At 36.0% G+C, this 22,245-nt stretch overlaps 1 protein-coding gene across 1 annotated transcript in view; it reads right to left on the bottom strand.

The window, feature by feature from the left end:
• Window positions 1-22,245, bottom strand: part of LAMA2 (laminin subunit alpha 2) — a 606,337-nt gene that overhangs the window by 440,572 nt on the left and 143,520 nt on the right. The window contains exons 2-3 of the mRNA XM_073789582.1: window positions 9,008-9,178; window positions 2,863-2,975 (exon numbers count right to left, since the gene is read on the bottom strand). Coding sequence (XP_073645683.1) covers window positions 2,863-2,975; window positions 9,008-9,178 — 284 coding nt within the window. The remainder of the gene's footprint in view (window positions 1-2,862; window positions 2,976-9,007; window positions 9,179-22,245) is intronic.

Here is a 22,245-nt window from a genome sequence, read left to right as displayed (position 1 = left end):
ATGCATCTCAAAATAAAAAGGAGAACTAATAAATGGTCAAACCTCTTGCTGAATGAATGACAAACAAACATTTAGTGATATTTACCTATTCATTATGAAACTACTGCCCTTGCCTCCCAGCTGAATAATAGCTCATATTATGATGAAAAACCTATTAATCCTTCATGCTGTAGGTGAAAAAGACTGAAGTTATGCTGTTTTAGAGATATGCTAAAGTGTAGTAGAAAATGAGAGATCTAGTCCTTGTTTTATGACCAAACAGACTTTGGCTATATTCTCCTGTGTAAGCCAGGAGATGATAACCCAGTATTCCTTAAACCCAAACAATGTATGGACCCCCTGAAATTATATACCAAAAATTCTCCCTAAATTAGGTCTTCCAATCCCAGTTTAGGAAATACTGGCATAGTTTGCCGTCTGGATTCATACAACTCCGGATGAAATCCCAGCCCTGTCCATAAAAGACTTTAGTAAGAAGCCCAAGTCACTTAATTTTTCTAAGTCTTAGTGTTCTTCAACTATTAAAGAGGGGTAATAATACTAGCTGCCTTATCAGCTAATTGTAAGAAGTAAATGATATAATAAGGATGTCCACATTTTCTCTGTTGCCAATGCATTGTAACATGACTTCCTGCAGATTTGCCCCTTAATTGAATAGGTTTAAGAACCTGTTCCACAGTTTGTTCCTCCAAAGCCTGAGGCTAAATAAGAGGTCTAATTCCCCTTTCTGTCTGTGGAATTCCCTTATAAAATCTGATTACAAAATCTGCTTAGCTTTTTACATTATTAAATCATTGACTAAATTAAAATCTTGAGACAAGTAGAAATAAGGATTTATTTTATTTTATAGGCTGTGTTCTGCTTCTCTTAAACACGTGATGAGTTGATTTACAGGAGGTAAGAGAGGGCTGAAGTGAATAAGGGCATGGGTGGGTGCCATTCTGGGATATGAGGCCATACGAGGACACATCTGTGCCACTTCCATGAGGTGTACTCCAGACTCTGGAGACCGGTAAACTGATCTTATAAACAGATTCCTGCCACTTGTTATGAAGACTGAACTATAAAAGATGTCTTGAATATTCACACCTCTGAAGGCCATTAAACTAACAGGGAAGAGGGTTGAGCTCAAAGGATAGTATAAGTGACTTGTGCAAATTATATTAACAATTGAGTCTCCTGCTCCATGTGTGATTTAAAAGAATAGGCAGAAAGTAAACCAGAGCAATGAACCATCACTATTTACTGATTCCCTATCCCAGGAGATGACCCAAGGTAATAGACAGCAGACTCACTCCTGATTGGAAAGTTGGATTGCAACTTTCAACGACCACATGATGGGGGACAACTGCTGTGACTGGCAAAGGACCAAGTTGTCTTTATCCAGAGAGGGATAAAGTCCATTTCGAGGCTAGGATTTTCAGGAAATTCATGCATAAGACTTCATTGAACTAAAGCATAATTGATCAACGTAGTAGTTTGCCTGCTTTCCCTGATTGTGCTCTGAGATTTCCTGAGAAATACTGTTAACTCAAGGCTGACATTCAGCTGCTGGTATGGGTAGAAATAAATACATACCAGTTGGCAGTTTAGCTGCAGCACTGAGTCCCTGCTGCTACCCTGTTGCTCAAGTCCTGAGGAGTCCCAAGTGGGTGGAAAGAGTACCTGCTGTGAGACCCACTAACTGGCCCTTTGCAATTCCTGAATATGTGCACCCTGGCCAAAATGGGCCTCAAACCTGAAGTGGGTAGTTCGTATCCTATTGATGATAAACAGCATCCATTAGGGAAATGCCTGGTGCCTATCTAGCCTCCTGAGAAGGTGACAAACCCCCACTGGCTAGTGCTTTCCTCCACTGTGATCACATGTGGAAACACAAGCTCTGCAGTTACGGTATCTGTCATTAACTATTTTAGCCATATCCTCTCCACTAACCCCAAGCCCCTTTGCTGCTCTGCCTCTACTGGGTCAGGGAGGAATGCCTAAGTACCTTTCCTATGCTATCCCAGAGAGTGAGAGAGGAACAGGTTGAGTTAAAAAAGTCATCTAAGTTCAACATTTCCAGTCTCAGCCTTCAGTCGATCAAATAAACTTTTGTATTTGGAATAACAGTAAAATATGGGAACATTTTTCCAGACTCCATCCTATTTGCAAGCCTAAATAATTCTTGATGAATACTTTCCACCTGACCTGAATACTGTAAACAGAAAGAAGAAAAAAATTAAGGTAGAAGGCACTATACCTACGTACCACAAACTCTAGCAACTTCTAACATCAATTTTATACAACTACAAGGCTTGTTACCTCATTACTGGCCCAACTTTAGGAATCAACCGTCACATCTTGCTCAACTCCCAGTAATGAGAGGCAATGTACTCAAGAGTCCTGTTATCCAAGAACCTTTTCATACACCCACCATGAGCAGAGTGGCAGCACTCTATTATTTTAAAAGTTTTAAAATGGCACTATTATATTTTCTTTATGTAAGATTTCATTGATCAACATTTTTATCATTAACTCTCATTGGCCAGAACAGAGTCAGCTCCTAATTCAGTTCTAAACCTCTCACGCGAATTCATTTTATTGGGCTGGCCGAAAAGTGAGTTTGGGTTTTTCTGTAAGATGTTATGGAAAAAAACGAATGAACTTCTGGGCCAACCCAAATAGTTGTGCTTTAGAAATAAATGCCAAATATTTTTAAATAGCAATTTACTAAATGAATAAGCCCCTTTGTTCACTGTATCAAGAAAACAATGGAGGGTAATAAGAAAGAGTATCCTTTCACCCAAGAACTGCTAACTACACAAATAGCAAATCCAAGATCCAATTTCAAAGTGGAAAAGTAAAAAAAAGGCATAATACCTGCTGTAAATCCAGTGTAATTGTCACATAATGGTATTCGATTCCATTCTTAATACTGGGACTCTGCCACCAAGTGTTCTTTCCATCAATAGCATTTGTAATCGGGTGTCTCACTATTGAGTCAGCAGCAGCATGTGAAAGAAGAAAAGATCATATGAAGAATTTATAGCTGTTTTTTTAAAGTAAAAAGTAAAACTAAGTTAAAACCATCATCATGTGAAGGTCAAACATTAAAGTAACATAAAGAGAGAACAATTCATATCTTTAACAGAATTTGGTTACTGTCGACTTTTTCACAGCGCTCCGCAAGGTAGTGTGAAATGGTTAAAGACTATAAGAGAAGAAGCTGTGCAGCACTCTGGCCATCAACGGAAACGGGCAACTCTAAAGATAACTATAGAAACTAAGGGTGAAGAAATGAATTTGAAGTCTAATTGGTGTGTCAGTCATTCAAAGCAGCAAAAACTCTACTGTTTGAGGCAGCTCTAGTATGACATCAACTTTTTGAACAGAAACATAAAATCCTGAATTGTGGTTGAAAGGTACTTGAAGATTTGCCCTTCTGACACATACATTATTACCAGGACTTGGGCAATTCAATATGTATCTGGTTTTAATAGAAAATGCTGTCAAATCCATCCTATGAGGCTTTTTGCAGTCAGTCCTCAATCTGCCAACTTTCTATTTAAACCACTATTTAAAAATATAATGAAAGATACTCCAAATCTCCCATCCAGCGATGCCTGTCCCCATAATCACTAACTCAGTGGAGGGGTATGGACAATAAAAGCAAGCAAAGAGAGCTTGGCACATGAAACTCCATCCTACTAACTAAACATGGATCTCCCCTTGTCTTTACTCCAGATACATGAGAACAGGACGTATTGTGAAAATTAAAAAGGAGATTGGCAATAAAAAACAGGAGGTGTGGACGATCGTTGCCACCCCCCCCCCCCCCACGGTTCCTTCTTACAATCCTCAAAACTCACACATTCTTCATCTCCTCCCACTTAGTTCCATGCATCTCACAACAGCAACCATTACCTCTGGAGTGCCAAAGCTCTTGTTCCTTTTTGGATGCAGTCATTGGTTCTTATCTGCCATCTGTGCTTCTCATTTCCCAAGTAAGGAGGAACAGAACTTGTTCCTCCTCTGATCCGGCCCAGCTTAGGCACGGGTGAGGACGGCAGGAGGGCAGTTTGCTGGGGATGTTCCTATTTCTATTCCTAGGGCTGCAGTAAGAGTTCTTAACTCCCTAACATCTCACTTGGGCGTCAGCCTATTTGCCCACAGAAATGTAAATAGAGTGGAGGTTAGCTCCCCCGCTACTCTGTTTAATTATGCTTTGGAGTGTCAGTCGTGAGAACTTTTATAACACTAATTCCTTGGGAAGATGTTTCAAATGAATGGCCTAAGAATACCCCTTTATTAGAACATAATCTTTTTTTGCAAACTGAAGGAATATTTCAAATAATAAACAAGCCATATCACTATGAGGAACAATCATGGACTACTTGCAATCTGTGGACGTAATGTAATCTAGCCAGGTGTTTTAATGATAATGGTGATGAAAGAGCATAAGATTTGAACCATGAAGTGCTGGAGTAGGAGCAGCTGGACAGCCTATCTGCACCCACCATTCAGCACTTAACTGACCACGGGCAAGTCACTTAAACTCTGTGTCATTCTTGAAGTGAGGATAACATAACTCCACTCATAGCACAGGTACCCAGAATCTTAACTCTCAGAAAAAAGTAAAAAAAAAAAAAATTAAATGTATGTGAAAGAGATTTGTGGACTTGATACAGGAGTTCTAGCTCTTTATTTCTCAAAGTAATAGCGTTCAGTAGTAGCGTTCAGCCTACTCCTGCTATCATTTAAAATATCACTTATTTCATAAAATGGAGGATATTTAAAAACAACAAAAGTTTTAAAACAACATAATATTAAAATGAAGGATAATTCTTTGAAAGGTATTCATTTTATCTTCATAAAAAATTTGGAATTTTGTTTTCATTTTCTCATTTTGCCATGGACCAGTAATTGGATGGGAACTCTCAACTTACAGGGTTACCAGAGGAACATTAAAACCATTAATATTCTAGCCATTATTATGCATATACATAGAATTAATTATACATCTGTTCAAAATATGCAGGATTCTGAATCTTTACTGGGGACAAATTACATTTAATAAAATTTTTGAAGATAAAAACCAAGCAAAAAGAAGTCCTCAGTGCAATAGGAGTCTGATAGTAAAGTAAAATCATCTTCAAAAAATTTACAAAAACTGAATATTCATTAAATTTGCCTTTTTCAGATTGTGAACATTTTTATTACATATTAATTTTATTAACATAGTCTGCTATAACCTGTTTAACTGAAAATATAAAGGCTTATATCTTTGATTTACTTATGGTAACATGAGTAAATAAGACAGGACAAAAATAATCTATTTTTATTGGTAAATTACTTAATTCAGCTGAACATCTGGATGGGCTTTGTTTTGTACCAAGTCTGATCACATTAGCAGTCCACTGAGATGAGGCACCTTATCTCATTAATGAAAAGTAAAATTGCTGACTAAATTTAATAATTAGCACTAGTTAACTTGTTCTGCTGAAGCTAGGGAAAGTGTTAGGTCTTTATAACGTCAACAAATACAAGAAGCATAACTAAATATCAAATAAATGTCCTTGGTGGTATGAGTGGGTGCTGAAATTGGCACATTGGGAATCAGAACCATAATTGAAATATTACTGGCACTGCTTCTGAAGAAAAATAAATATCACAGCAAGCATTCCTTAAACATCCTCCTGAATCTTCTTCACAGATTGTGGGTTTAAAATGTGATAGAAAAACACACACACAACCACATTTCCAAATCATACTTGTGGCTCATAAGGTAGTTGTGAGAGAAGCTATCTAATTGGAAATTTTGATATCTGTCACCTCAGGTCAAATTGATATGAGAATTAGCCATGAAAAGGAAGACTGGGAGATGAATCAACAATTAACCATAATCCCCATTATGAAACTTGAATCATAATTAATTTGAAAATACTGATTAATTGTTGGCATACTTCCCTTATTTAAAAAGAGATAGAAACTTATAACATCCTCAACAGGGATAGTGACTCAAGTCAATCCAAAGGCTAACTGCATCTGAAAATTGGCGAGGGAATCACTGATGAAGTAAATCTTTCAAACTGCTGTTTTATTGGAAAGCACAATCTATTAACAGTCAGGAGGTGCAAATTTCCTATTCTTTGTATAGTACTTAAGTACCAACCTTCCAGATTAATTCTAGCTGTTCAGTGAATCTGTGGAATTTTATCATCTGTTGCTTCAACTTTTACTAAAATATATCCATGTGGATTATTGCTAGATTTTTTATTCTTGTGGGGTATTATTCTTTCTAAATTTCTGGTTCCAAAACAGGATTTTGAAATGTAATGAAGCTGGTAATTTGAAATTAAATTAATCAAAGTAAATGTAGGCTGTGATAAGTTTTAAAAACTTACCACAACTAAATAAAATGGGAAATACAAAACATACCTCATATATGTCTTGCTTTACTAAAACAGTTTATTCACTTTTTTGTCCCAAAGTGAAAATATGGGGTGGGATTGCCTAAATACAGATGTCTCCCACTGAAAGACGCTGAATATTGAACTCTGAAGAAGGGAGTGACAGTCACTCGTAGACTTAATTTGGTGAATACATCTCACTGATTTTGCTACCAAGAGTGTCCACTCAATTATTTTCTACCTGAATCACTGCACCTTCCTTCCATCCTATTTACACATTTCCAGCTTTTTCTCCTTTCCTGGAATGCTTTTCCTTCTTATCTCGGGTAATTCAGGTTTTTAGAGCCCTTCTTGGAACTTTCTCTTGCTACTTCAGTTCGCACTGATGTTTTCCTTCTTAGAAATTCTACATCATTGATAACATGTACCCTAAGGTATAGCCCTAAGTTTACTGCTTAGAATATCTGTTTAATTGTCTTCTATATCCAATTTTATGCATATGTATATATAGATAACCATACATATATACACATACATATACGTGTATATACGCACACACGCACACAAACACGCATATATACGATTTTCGTACTTTCTCTCTCTAACTCTCCTTCTCTGCCCAGCCGGTCCTAAACACACATATACACACTCCCAACCACCCCCATCATTTCCTCCCAGCCATTCCATGCCTCCAGGCTTTCTCACATTCTCTGTGAAATCATCAAGGCCACCAAGTCTTGCAACAATGTCAATTTCTCCCTATCAGGCTTCATCTTCTTCTCTGAGGAACCTAAAGCTCATAGTCCATCAATTCATTTATTTTTTAATTCACTTTATTTTCATTTATTTACCTCAATTTTCTTGCTTTTGATGTTTCCCCAGGGCTCTGACCTAGGTCTTTTGCCCTAAACGTTTTGTACAAGAACAGCAAACAGATAGGATGTGTTCCAATATTCCCTACTCCTACACCCATAACAATCTACACCATAGAAAACAACCAGAGTCACTTAACAGGCAAGGAAGGTTTCTGATGCTTGCCATCTTTGGTTTCTCAACTTTTTGTTTAACACTCTGTGATATACAAGACCAGCAATTGTATTCATAAAAGTCCCAGTTCTCCAAACATATTAACGTTTTCAGTATCTCTAAATTGTATAATAGAGAAGGGACTATGCATTCTTCCCTTTAACCAGCTCCAAGAAAGAATGCACAGTGCCTCCTGACTTTCTTTTGGGATTAAAAAATATAAACTGTGAGAGAAAGCTTTCTTCGTTTTATGAGCATTATAACTTTTTTTAAGAAGAGAAGAAAAACTAAGTAAATTTTAAAACAGTATAATTGTGAAACTTTATTATAAAGCACCTCATTGACATTATTCACTTTATTAATCTCCCCAATATTTGATGATTTCCCAATGTATCAATATATCTATAAATCAACCCTCATCTCTAGAATTATCTCACACCATTCTCCCCTTCTCCATATAAACTCTTTACTCATTAAACCTAATTACTTACAGTTCTCTGAATAGATCATGCTATTTCATGCCTTCAAGATTTATGTATTTTTTATATATATATAATACTTTTCCCCTTTTCATCTTACTAACCCTTATTTTCTCAGTACATGGTCACTTTCTCCCAGGAATCTCTAGATGTTCCCTTAGCACTCAATTTAGTTTTGTTTCCCCTATTCCCCCCCTCCAAGTCCTTTAAGTCAAGGACTATGTATGATTCAACACTCTGCTCCAGTAGAATGCATTTCTAGTAGCTGGTGTTCAAATGCTTGCTGAATAAACGCATGAATGAGTCTGAGATATCAGTGTGGTTCCTAGAGGCCACCCCAGAGGGCTTTGTATGACTCCTTTCCTTGAAACGCTCTTCTTGTGGTGTTTAAGAACCGTATAGTCTGATTCCAGCCCTGTACCAGACTCATCCCTACCCTCTGCCCTCTGACACCTTCAGTTGCAGCCATTCCTAACTACCTGTTAGTTCCCTGAGCAAGTACTCTTTTCTGCCTTACTCTGAAACCTCTTCCTGGCATTCCTTCTCTTCCCTCTGTCTCCCCTTTGCCTGCTCAGCTCATATTTGTCCTTGAGTCTCAGTTTAGATGTCACTTCTGGCAAGCCTTCATCTACACCAGGACTAAATTTGTAACCCTCCCCTTTCTCCCTAAAGCCCCTATGCTCATTCTTTCCTTGGTACCTACCACATTACACAGCAATAATCTGCTTTCTGCCACTTCTTCAACTGAGTCAGAGTCCACATCTTATTCCTGTTGGATCCCCAGCAAAGTACCTGGCATATAAGTGACCACTGAATGACTAAAACATGAATTAATAACCACATCTTCAGATAATCTTCTGCAAGTGATAAACTTAAGGACTGCCACAAGTCTTCAGCTAGAAAACTCTCCTCAAGCACCACACCCACTACACATAAGGAATTCCAATAACGTTTGTTAAGTGACAGAGAGGGGCTGTAAGGTTCACAGTGGAAGTAAAGTTCTAGAAATTTGGGGGACCACAAACCCTTTGACTTTAATGCACTTTGACCTCAACAACCTCAATTACAGCTCCTACCCAGTGCCACACAAATTCATCCTAAAATACGTACGGTGTGGATTGCTGCTGTTTTGATGGCAGATCCGACACTGAGGGTTCCTCACGGGCTGCCCAGGGACGTGCTCTACCAATTTGCAATACATTTCAGGTCCTTTTTCTCCACATGTTGCATTTGTGGTGATGAGAGCACTGGAAGCAAGATTCAGGACAGCAGGGAATAAACCTAAAAAAGATGAACAAATGAAGGTGTGTGGGATGATTTTGCTGCATTTTAAAATGAAATTAAGATAGGATGTTTTCCAGAGCATTAAATTAAATGAAAAGGGAATAATCAGTTATAATTAAATATCTGACTTAAGTAAGTACACTACATAAGTAGCATGTGTTATCAAGCGAAGCTTCTTTTTCTTTCTGGGTCTTAAATATGAATTCTAAAACTATCTTCTTAATTTTTAACCTCTAATACATAATTAGAAAATCCTGTCTCTAAAACATACTTTTAAAAAAGTCTTCTGTTATCTTCATGTTATTGACACAAGTCTTACTGAAACCTCCATTCTGCATTTCAGCCATTTTGTGAAATTTGTCAGGTTACAAATGTTAAAATAATTCAATCATCCCCAGAACATTACCTCTCTACCTTTAGACATTGTATTCTCTAGGTTGCTAAATGATTTATTATTAAATAAATAAGGTTTCTCTTCTGTCATTCATCATTATTTTGCATTTAGCTATACAATTATTATTTCATAAAATACATGTTGAGCCAACCCAATCCAAAAATGGGCAGAAGACCTAAACAGACATTTCTCCAAAGAAGATATACAGATTGCCAACAAACATATGAAAGAATGCTCAACATCATTAATCATTAGAGAAATGCAAATCAAAACTACAATGAGATACCATCTCACACCGGTCAGAATGGCCATCATCAAAAAATCTAGAAACAATAAATGCTGGAGAGGGTGTGGAGAAAAGGGAACACTCTTGCACTGCTGGTGGGAATGTAAATTGATACAGCCACTGTGGAGAACAGTATGGAGGTTCCTTAAAAATAGAACTACCATATGATCCAGCAATCCCACTACTGGGCATGTACCCTGAGAAAACCATAATTCAAAAAGAGTCATGTACCACAATGTTCACTGCAGCTCTATTTACAATAGCCAGGACATGGAAGCAACCTAAGTGTCCACTGACAGATGAATGGATAAAGAAGGTGTGGCACATATATACAATGGATATTACTCAGCCATAAAAAGAAACGAAATTGAGTTATTTGTAGTGAGGTGGATGGACCTAGAGTCCGTCATACAGAGTGAAGTAAGTCAGAAAGAGAAAAACAAATACTGTATGCTAACACATATATATGGAATCTAAGAAAAAAAAAGGGTCACGAAGAACCTAGGGGCAAGACAGGAATAAAGACGCAGACCTACTAGAGAATGGACTTGAGGATATGGGGAGGGGGAAGGGTAAGCTGGGACAAAGTGAGAGAGTGGCATGGACATATATACACTACCAAATGTAAAATACATAGCTAGTGGGAAGCAGCCACATAGCACAGGGAGATCAGTTGGGTGCTTTGTGACCACCTAGAGGGGTGGGATAGGGAGGGTGGGAGGGGGGGAGATGCAAGAGGGAAGAGATATGGGGATATATGTATATGTATAACTGATTCATCTTGTTACAAAGCATAAACTAACACACCACTGTAAAGCAATTATACTCCAATAAAGATGATAAAAAAAAAAAAACATGTTGAGCACATACTATGCCAGATACCATAAAAGGTTTGGGGGTTTGGGAATGAAAATACTATTAAGATGGGCTTATTGTGGGAAGTGATCCTGATCTGAATCTTGGAGGAGAAATAGAAATGTTTTTGATATAGAAAATGAAGAAGAAAAAAACAAACATACCAGGCAGAGGGAATATTATATGAGTATGGACTTTATTCTGAAAGCTTATATGGATGCTGAGTGACTGACAAGAGGACTGAATTTGTAACTGTTCTAACCTGTTAGATTATGTGATCATATATAGATGCAGATATGGATGTAGATATAGATATAGTATAGCTACCTACAGATTATACACAGAGTATGCACAATGGTTCACATGTATATCAACCCAAACCATTACCTGTTTGTCATTGTCAGTAATTTTAGTGGGATTTTCTTCTAGGTCTTTAAAATTATAATTTATAGTATTAAAAAAGTAGGTAGTAGGAAGGAAGAAATATGCTGAGAATCCTGTTCTTAAGAGGTCAAAACACCTTGCTGGCCAGCAGGATGAAGTTAGATAGTTAAGCCCCTTCTAGCTTCTTCAAACAAAAGCCACTTTACTTACACAAAAGCCTTCTCAGGCAGGAGCCAATATCTCTAAAACTGCCCCAGGACATTGTCAGTTTTACTCTGTGATCTTTGTCTCCCTCACCTCTGCCTAGTCTTGACCTTGACCCTGACTTTGGGTTCTGTTTTGTAGGTATGGGTGAGACTCCCCATGCCCTGCTTTGGTACAGCCCTGTGAGACCTAATTGGAGCTGGGTAGGCCTGGACTTTCTCAGATCTGAGGAATCATGGGAGGGAGCCGAGATGGGAAGATGGCTGGTGAAAATTATTTTCCTCTATGTCGTATGTTCCAAAATATAGAATTGGATTACATCCCAAATTACCCACAGCATTAAATGAATAAAATGTGAGCAAAATGACATGGTTATAAAAGAATTATGGGTATAGAAGTAACATTAAGAAGCTATTTCATATTCATTAATATGATTTAATCACCAGTAACCCCATTATGTAGATTTTATTAGTCCCATTTTACAAGTGAAGAAAATGCAGCTCAGAGAAGACAAACAATATGCACAAAATTATGAATTACCAAGATCAATAACTAAGATCTGAACTCAGCTCTTTAACTCAGAAGGCTAATTCTCATCAGGGCATGAAGAAAAACCTGGTCCTTGGCAGAGCTTATCAATTTACATATTTAATAAAAGAAATAACTTACCCAGTCACCACCCCTTTGTTGTTTCATAGAGTTTTCCAATCATAAACTAAAGATGTTAATATAATTTACATTTATTTTCTTCCAGTTCTTTCCATTGATTTGTTTGTTACATTTATTGATCATGTGCTCAAAATTAACCTTTTCATAATTTAATTGCCTTGCTTTGTGATCAGGGAACAAGTGACTTTTGAAATTTTATTAGCAATTTTGTTGTTTATTTTAAAAAATCAGTAAAGTGTATTATTGGTCAGGGAAGTTCCCCAAGTAGTTTCTAACGACCAATTTGAAGAGTCATTCAATATCTGAGCTTCTACTGAATTTTCAGCAGGTTGTATTATAGATTGCAGCCCATTTTCATTATAAGTTAAATCTATTAGACTGTACCTATTTATTCCCATTCAAAAGCAGCAGAGCAATATTTATTGCCATATTCAATATGGGTTACTTGGTTAAGATTATATAAACATTGCAAGTGTAAATGAACTACAAATAGATGGTGAACCTTTACAGAGTATTGACTTACAACCTCTTAATTAAATTCTTAATTTGAGGTCATGTAATGTTAATGACATAAAAGCCAGTCATCGTTACCAATATAATTATGTCTGACATTTTTTTTTCTGAATAGTATCTAGACTAAGTAAATTTAGTTGGATTTGTGGCTTAAAGAACAAAGTCTAAACAAAAAACAAATAATATTTATTCTCCCTATACTATATATTTTATTGGAGATTAGAATATGTACACTATATAGAGAATAATACAATAAATTCTTTTCTATAATATATACATTTAGTAAATAGTCTAGAAAAATTTACATCATGGGAAAAATAGAAATTTTGCTACAATATGGCAAACATTTAAAAATTCACCAAATTGTCACTGTTTTTATTTGAATGTTTTTAGACAATATTTGCTTACTCACATACTGTGCTCTATTCATACAATTTTGCATGATTTTGATGATCTGCCTTAAAACTCCACATTTGGTTTTAAATGGCAGAAGCATCTATAAAACCTGCATATGGAGGTTCTACTTTCAGTAATTGTGAAGTAGCTCCTATTAAATTAAATCACTCACAGATAACAGCTATGAATTCTAAAGAAAATATATTTTTAAAAATCTCAAATACTTGAAGACATTGAAGAACAACTCAAAACAGTTAAACCAGGAGGATGTGTATTCTTAGAAGGAAGATAATGGATGTGTCTCAGACTGCCCATGCAAGGTGGCTAAAACTCAAGTAGAAACCCACAATTTCACTGTCTTTTTTTTTTTTTTTTTTTACTTTACTGTCTGAAGAATCAGAAAACAGAACCAAGAATGATCACAGCTGCTGTAAAGTGAGGAAGAAATACTGGAAAAAAGAAAGCCACAGACAGGGAACCTCAAAATATGTGTATAAACTCTTCCCAAATCTCTCATCAATAACAGATATGCATATGCCCTAGGCAGACTCCAAGTACCCCCGATTGGACTAAAAGAACAAAACAGTGATCATAGTTGCTGCATTCCACAGGAAAGACAAGAGTGTTTCAGTTCAGATAAGTTAACCAGTATAACACAAAACTATAAGATCGATAACTATTCTTCAGAACATATCAGAATCCTAAGTTTTCTACCATGGATTGTTCACAACATCCAGAATGCAATTTTACAAAAAAATATTAGATAGACTTACAAGGAAACAATAAAATGCCACCAGTACTTAGAAGAAAAGCAGTGAATGGAGACAAACACTGATATCAACCAGATGTTGGAATTAGTACACAAAAAATTTTAAGCAGCTTTCATAACTATGATGAAAGACACACACACAAAAATGCTTATATTAAAAATAGAGAATAGAAACTACAAAAAATATGAAATATACATTCTGGAACTGAAAAATGCAATATCTAGAATAAAAAATATTACATGAGATCAGTAAAAAAATTGGAGGACTTCCCTGGTGGCGCAGTGGTTAAGAATCCACCTGCCAATGCAAGGGACACGTGTTCGTCCCCTGGTCCGGGAAGATTCCACATGCCGTGGAGCAGCTAAGCCCGTGCACCACAACTACTGAGCCTGCGAGCCACAACTACTGAGCCCGCGAGCCACAACTACTGAGCCTGCGTGCCACAACTACTGAAGCCCACGTACCTAGAGCCCGTGCTCTGCAACAAGAGGAGCCAGCACAATGAGAAGCCCACACACCACAACGAAGAGTAGCCCCCCACTCGCCGTAACTAGAGAAATCCCGCGTGCAGCAACGAAGACCCAATGCAGCCAAAAAGAAAAAAAAAAAGAAAAAAGAAATAATATATATAAGTATATATCTGTGTGTATAACCATACATACACATATATGCACATACACATATATGTACATATATGTATATATAATTCATGTCATTCTTTGGCTTTTATAAATTATCAATACCAGTAACAATAGAATTTTAATTTGACATTTGTCAAATCAAATGTGGAAAAACTGGTTAGATACTACAAAGGGAAACTGTTTTCAATCCTGTTCAGAATCAGAAGAATGGAGAGAAAGAAAACCCTGTATTAGCAAAACAGCTGAATGTCTTTCCAAGACACCTGCTGGCCAGCAAACAGCAGGTGAATTTATTTTCCTGTACAGCTTTCCAGCTCTTCCAGCTTTTATTTTATAAAAATGAAGAACTTTGACACAGCATCATATTTAATACATGTTTGTCTTTTGAATAACTACAAGTGAGTCACAGAGAAATGCATTTTACATATCAGTAAGTGATCTACTGTGTGGCACAATTCAGACTCGTTCCTTAGGATTTAGGCAATGTTTCTCTAGGTGAAGAGCCAGAGGGTTGTTATCCAGTAGGAAAAACAAGACTATTTCGAATTTGAGCTTTACAAATGAGGAAAATAACTCCCAGAACCTAAAAGGCACAGCTGATTTTCAAACACAATTACTGTAATCCCAAATAAATTAGAATTAATTTTATCATTAAAGATCCACCCTGCCTCACTCCTCTTCCTGCTCTAAATGAAAATCCTTCTCACCTCCTACATCATTCCTGAGTTCTGTGTCATCTAGTTCTCCTTTTCCCTTCTATATGCACACCCACAGGCCAACTTCCATCGTAGTTTTACAAGTCCTATAATTTATTACCAAATTTTCCTTTTTAAGAAAGCACTCCTTCAACCTGCTTATTGTAATTGAAGCTTTGATTTCCTCTGACAATGACACTTCATAGATTTCCCCAGTGGATCCCTAGAAGCACTGGGAAAGGAAAAATAGCCTCCTTCTGGCTTCTAAATGCTACTTACAAATCAGTTCCTCTCGTTGGCACTCATAAGTTCTTAAAAATTCCAAGTCACCCAACCTTTCTAAGTGCTCACCTCCGTTGACTGACTTCATGAAGACCATCTACAAAAATATTGGTAACTGATTCACAGTAATCTTCATCCCCCAAATCTCTGTCATTCTTACTAAATAGGTGAACATAAACCAGCATTAATAAAATGTTACTCCACAGAAACCAGAAAATGTTAAAAAAAAAAAAAAAAGGTACTTTAAGGACAAATATGTCTTACTTCTAATCTTAATTCTAAGATCTCTGCTCCCAATTAATTGTTTTGTCTGCAGCTTAATGTTATCTATCTATCCATCTATCTATCTATCCTTTCAGGTAAACATATCCTATCTGATCTTACATCTAATGCAACAGCACCCATACTAGTCTTCCTTCATGACTCCACTTCCATTCATCTTCCAAACTGCTGGAGAAATTACCTTCCTAAAAATTAAGTCTGATCATATCACCTTGTTGTTTAAAACCTCTGTGAGTTGTCTGTTGCCTATAACATAGCAGGCAAATTTCTTGGTAATCTGAACATTTATAATCAGGCCCCTATCTACCTCTCTAAACTCATCTGTTTCCATCCTCTTTCATGCCTTCCTACACAACCAGAGTACTAACATCTTACTGTTTACAAATATATCAGGTGCTTTGAAAATTCTTTGTCATGACATTATCTTGTCCATAGAACATTTTCCTTTTTTTGCTTACATGGTCATCTACTCATCTTTCATGACCTAGCTCAAATATCCACACCTCTGTAAAAATGTTTCCTCGACTTTGCAACACAGAATTCGTTATTACCTTCTTGGTGTCTACATAGTACTTAGTTTATATTTTATTATAACCCTTATCACACTGAAACTTTAATATCTTTTACAGTGGATCTCCAGTCTATAACATTATTGAGTACGGGGATAATACTACCTAGCCTATAATAGCACTCAAATTTAAATTTATTGAATGAGAATAAATTCATGCACTTTGTTATACAGCAGAAACTAACACACCATTGCAAAGCAATTCTACTCCAATAAAGATGTTAAAAAAATTTTTTTTTAATTATGTTTCATGATGAAAGTTTCCTTCTAGCTTATTTTATTTGTTTGTTTCCATCATGCTCTTTATCTTAATTATATTTAACTGTGTGACGTTTGGTGAACCACCATTTTAAAATGACAGTGATATAACTCATATCTTAAAAGAAAATCTTCCTAAAGTAGTTTGGCAAAAAGAATTCCTAAATATATTTTCTTGTTTTCATCAGTTAAAATATTAAACTAAATGAATATTGTCGAGTAGCTGTCTTCACTACCTGTGCCTAGCATACTATAATATTTTTCATTAACATTCAGAGATATTGATAGACATGTTAAATATCAGTATATGTATTTTAATTTCTCAAATAATGTTTGTTGTTAACATCTACAGTCCAACTCACAAAGACCATCGTTAACATAATTGATAACAGACAGTACTTGGAGACTTGCTATGGGAAAGTCATCCAGTCAATGAATTCTCTCCAATATATTCAATTTTTAAATAACTTTTAAAAATCATCACATATTTTTTACAGTAATACAATGCACATTTCTCCCCCCGCCTCCTTCTGTCATCCTAGTCTTGATACACAATATTTCTCTTGCTCGCTTATGCCAAGCATCTCTCCCCTCTCAAACGAATAAGAGGAAACTGTTTGAATGTTTCTGACTTTCCATTTCAGTCTCTAGGTCTGTGGAGCACTTTTAAAAATTCTCATGCAGGCAAACAGAGCTGTTTGCAAGTAATTCAGCATTTGAAAGACAAAAGAGAACATGCCAATTTAAAATGTTCTAAGACATGTCAAGGAAGAAAAGGAGATACTTGTCTGAAATCCTGAGCTATGTGGGTGTGTAGGAACACACTGGTATAAAACAAAAATGGGACAAAACAACATGTTGCCGAAGAGAATGATTTCCAGCTGTGCACTGCAGGAAGGAAGTTAATGCTCCTAATCCATGATGCAGATGAAGAGTTTTACAGAACTAGAAAATCAGTCCAATGTGAACTACTAGCCATCCAGACACAACCATGTTTGTAAGCTGGAAAAAAATAATGCTGAATCCAGTTGTTCAGAAGAAAAACAAAAGGAGGGCATGTATTCTCATCCTAATAGGCCTTTCCAATATGTCTTGTACTGTTGCTCAGTTCTCCTCTTTTCAGCTTCCAAAATAAAAGGATATTTTTGGAGGCTTAAGGGTTGGTTTGGTCTCCTTTCTTCTTTTCTAATCAGAAAAAGTAGTACAATTTCTACTTAGTACATGTTAAAAATTGTTTAGTTTATTCTAAACAAAGATGAAAATTTAAGTATTTTTATTATTATCAGACACAAAATAAACCAGATGCAAACACACATATTCCAAAGGGTCTTAAGCAAGTTTTGCTTATGGAATGTCAACTCTATGTACAGATATTCTGACTAAAATAAGGATTACAAGGGCCATAATAAATTCAAATGCCATCTTAGCCACTTGACCCAACCAAGCGCTATAGGATTTTATTAAATTTCTGACAAAGCATATTATTAATCTTATTAAGACAGGATTACATCATGGATTTTCAATAACCTAAAATGATATATATAAGAAAATAACTGTCATTATGACATGGATTTCTGGTAAGAACACTAACAGATACACCAGGAAGGACATGACAGTACATCTCTATAACAGTGACTCAAAATAAGGCATTTGTACTCAAAGTTCCTCAAACTCCTCAAAATATATATATTTTAAACCAACTCTCTAACTACCGTATGCTCATTAAATTGAACTTGACCACACTATATCTGATCAATAAAGACTTCTTGAGATGGATAAATAAATAAATTAAATTCAGCAAAATATCATCTCTAGGGCTAGATTGAATAGATTCTTTTTCAAACTTCAAATTTATATCCCCAAAATACAGATCCCCACTACTCCCACTTCCATTATTTGTTGAGGACCTGGTGGACATTGCCCTGGTCACAAAACTTCCATTCCTTTCAATTTGCGTGGAAATCTCACCCACTATCCATTTAAAATTAGTATCTACAAACTGCTTTGTTTTTATTTTAATTTTTTTAATGTTCCACTTGTAGAACAATCGTGAATCATCCTAGAAGTTTTCCAAATCATATGATAAAAAATAATTATTATAGCTGGGGCACTTACTTAGAATATTCTAACATAAGGGTACCCAAAATATTCATTGAGGGGGTGGCAGTTAGGGAGAAATAGACTGTTTCCCAGCTTCCTCCAATCTCACTTCATCCATATCAGCAGAGCATATGTTCAATATCTGCTCTCTTCTCTCCTGCCTGGCTTCCAAAACCAAGCCTATAAACTAGATGTCTCTTTGGCAGGTCTGTCTGCAAACTCAAAATGAGAAGTAAAAAAGGCAAAGGAGAGGAAATGTGAAACAATTTTAAGTCACTGAAAACAAAATTTAGAGCCTTAAATTGGCAATTACCCCACAACAGAGGTGTATAGAAAACAAAATAAAAACTTTGTGTCTGTGTCTGCTGTTGACAATCCAAAGTACAAAAATATAAGAAAGCTCTAAATTAATTGCTCTGCAAAGAGCATGAGCTTATATTTACGGCCCTCAAACAAAACTATAAGAAGGGACTCAAGTAAGCTTTGTTGCATATAATGGCAGCAGGAAAGACGCTGTTCCCCATGGGTCCTGCTCTTTAAGGACTGCTAGACAATTTCTTATTTCTAATGATGAAACAGGTATTTTTTAAAACAAAACCAAAAACGCTATTCTACATTGTGCCTCCTCTGGCTTAAAAGATCTAGACAAAAGAAAAGTCACATTCATTTACTATGATCTTTTTCATTTGTTTTTATCAGTAAGTATTAGACTTCCTCAGGGCTTGATCCTAGATCCTTTTCTTATTTCATTCGCATCCCCAAGTAATCTCCAAATAATCCCCAAATAATCTCCAAATAATCCGCAATAATCTCATCTACTTCTAAACCGTTTACATACCATCTGCATAGTCAATGTGGAGTTATATCTCCAGGCCAGATATTTTTTCTGAAGCTCCTGGTTTAATTATCCAAATACCATACTACCTCCACTTAGATGTCTCACCAGCACCTCAAACTTAATCTACACAAAGCAGAGCTTGTGATTTCCAGTGCTCAGGCACCACCACCGTCCCCACACAACCGCCCTGAATTAGCTACTCCTGAGTTATTTCTAGCTCAACACATTTTATTTTACCCACCCAGTGTCTCATACAGAAAGCTAGGAGTCATTGTGGATGCATTCCATCACCAAAAACTATTCTAAGTCCAAAATTAATTTCAGATCCATACGCTTCTCCCCAGCGCCAAGGCCGAGTCACAGGCATTTTTAGCATCTGGATTTTTGCAATAGCTTCTTAAATGGACTTCTGACTACCCTTTGCCTTTCTTCAATCCATTTTTAACAAAATGGATTTTCTTAAGATGCAAATCTGATCAAGTCACTCTTAACATCTTTCAAGGGAGTATAAGTGCACCTAGGTTAAAATTTAAAATTATTATCCTATTTTATATAATATTCTCTCATCACATTCAAAGAATACTACCTTTAGTTAGTTTCTAGAACAAGGCTCTGTTTTTTCCTTCCTCAGGATTTTGCCTAGAAATCCCTGCCTCTTAACTTTCCTCCACTCTTTATACCTTCCTATCTTTCACAAATCTTTTTTTCTTATACCTTAATTCCTCTGAGATCTTTCCTAACCCTTTCTAAACAATCCCCCATTTTAATCCCTAAATATGCCATACTTTGCCCATGTGTAATTTTATTTAATGATTACTTACCCAAGGTCTATCTCCCATACTGGAACAGAAACTCCATGAAGGAAGAAACCATGTTTATTTTATTTACTTTGTTCCACTGTATTCTCAGGGCCTAGCGAGGGCTGGACACACAAAGGTGCTCAAAAAGATTCTCTAAGGAGAAATTAATCTTAGAACTCAGGGTATAATTGTATGCCTAGTCTGAAGAAGTGGAAAACTTCCTTTTGTCAAAATATAAAAGAATAAAACATGAAAAAAGCAAAACAAAACCAACACACACAAAAAAACCCCACTGACATATCTCTTTCATTGTTTTAGTGACTTGACAACACAGACAACGTTAGTCTCCAGGGCTCCATTATTTCCTTAAAGTTTATTGTGTTAACTGTCTTCTTAAACCCAAGTCCCTAAGCTCTGGGTAGTTTCTTATCTTCTATCTTAGAAAATAAAACTGTCTTTTGTGTTATATGTGAGCAACTTTGAATTCTCTCTGGGATTAGATTGGTTTGGTTGATAAATCAGAAGTTAGATTTATTGATTGATGTATTTCCCCACACCCTGGTCTATGTCCATCCTCATCCCAAAGCCCCTCTACAAAAAAAAAATTTTGGAAGATATAAATATATAAATGTATGGTTCTAATAAATACAATGTTAAAGTTATGCTCATCACTGGAACTTTATATTGTATTATCCCTTTCAAATTGTACCAGGTCTTAGCCTGATCCATAGGCTGAAGAATTAGAATGAGAGTTGTATGAAAAAATACTTCACAGCTGACTCAAGCATCTAATTCTAGTTTATGCTTTAAAAGCAAATTCTATGCAGCTTTAGTATATCTATGGAAATACTTGTTTTATGGACAAATTTTTTTCAAAGTGAGATTTGACAGTGTTTATAGCAAAACACTTTGTTCTCCAGCAGCTGTTTGAACACACATATAAATATGCAAGAAAACTCACAAATATTCTGTTTGCTCTTGTAAATACTTGAAGCAAAAAATCAGCATTTTACAGTCATTTAGCATAGTGTTGCTAATAATACTTTTCATTTACCAAGCACATATAAACTCTCATATATAATGAGGTTTTTGTCACTTTTGCTTTTGCATTTTTACCAACATTCTTTGACCACTGAACTCTAAGTTCCTTGAGGGCAGAGACCATAATTCATGAATCTTTTTATTCTCAGAGACAACTAGAGTCACTGACATCAAATAGATGCTCAGTTAATATTCATAATATTAATGAATATCAAAAGTGAATGAGATTCGTTGAATTGATTTCATCACATCAGTTCTAACTTCTTTTTAAAAATTCTGGAGTAAGTATATTTGTTCTAGTTTGAACTAAAACAAACAAAAAACAAAACCAAGAACCATGAACTTTCCTTTGTCTCACGGTACGTACTGTTAACATTTGTTTGAGTAATGCAATTCATTGATCATAATAAAAGAGTAGCACTGAATTTTACAAAGATTTTCATTTATCGCTTGACTCTCACAACAAAACTATAAGATAGATGGTATAGGCATTATTCACTCGATTAAATAGATGAAATAACAGAACATCAATAACGATAGACCATTTCCTAAATATAGAACTTGTGTTTTTCAAATCCAATCCCAGTTTTTCTTCGACTGCATGTAACAAATTCATTGAATTCCTCCAACTCTCCACTCAGCTAGGCAGCGAATTAATACAAGAATGAAAAACACAGGCAAACCTTCCACCTTCACAGAGCTTCAAACTAGTGCCAGAGAATTATATAATAGAATTTTTGCATAAATTGTATTAGAAACGATAAATGAAGGACTGGAATTAGGGGGTGACAGCAGGCAGCAAGGAGACAATTTCAAAGATACTCAAAGTAAGTCTGGCCAGAGGTCAAGCCCAGAGGGTGTCCTAAGGTAAATATGGCTATAAGCCCAAAGACACCAGATTTAACTAATCTTCACCTTAAATACCTAGGCAAGGACTGGAAACCTAAGTTTGGAGATGCAGAATATATAGCTATGGATCTCTGAGAAGGGGTCTGATTCTGAGTCAGCTGCTTTCAAAGGGAAAACCTCTGTATTCTAACCTAAAGGCAGAGGTAGCCTTTGCAGTGGGTAAAGGCAAGAAGGCTCTA

This window comes from Tursiops truncatus, chromosome 12 (genome assembly GCF_011762595.2).
Source record: "Tursiops truncatus isolate mTurTru1 chromosome 12, mTurTru1.mat.Y, whole genome shotgun sequence".
Lineage (NCBI taxonomy): Eukaryota > Metazoa > Chordata > Mammalia > Artiodactyla > Delphinidae > Tursiops > Tursiops truncatus.
This window is presented reverse-complemented; position numbering and strand designations above follow the sequence as displayed.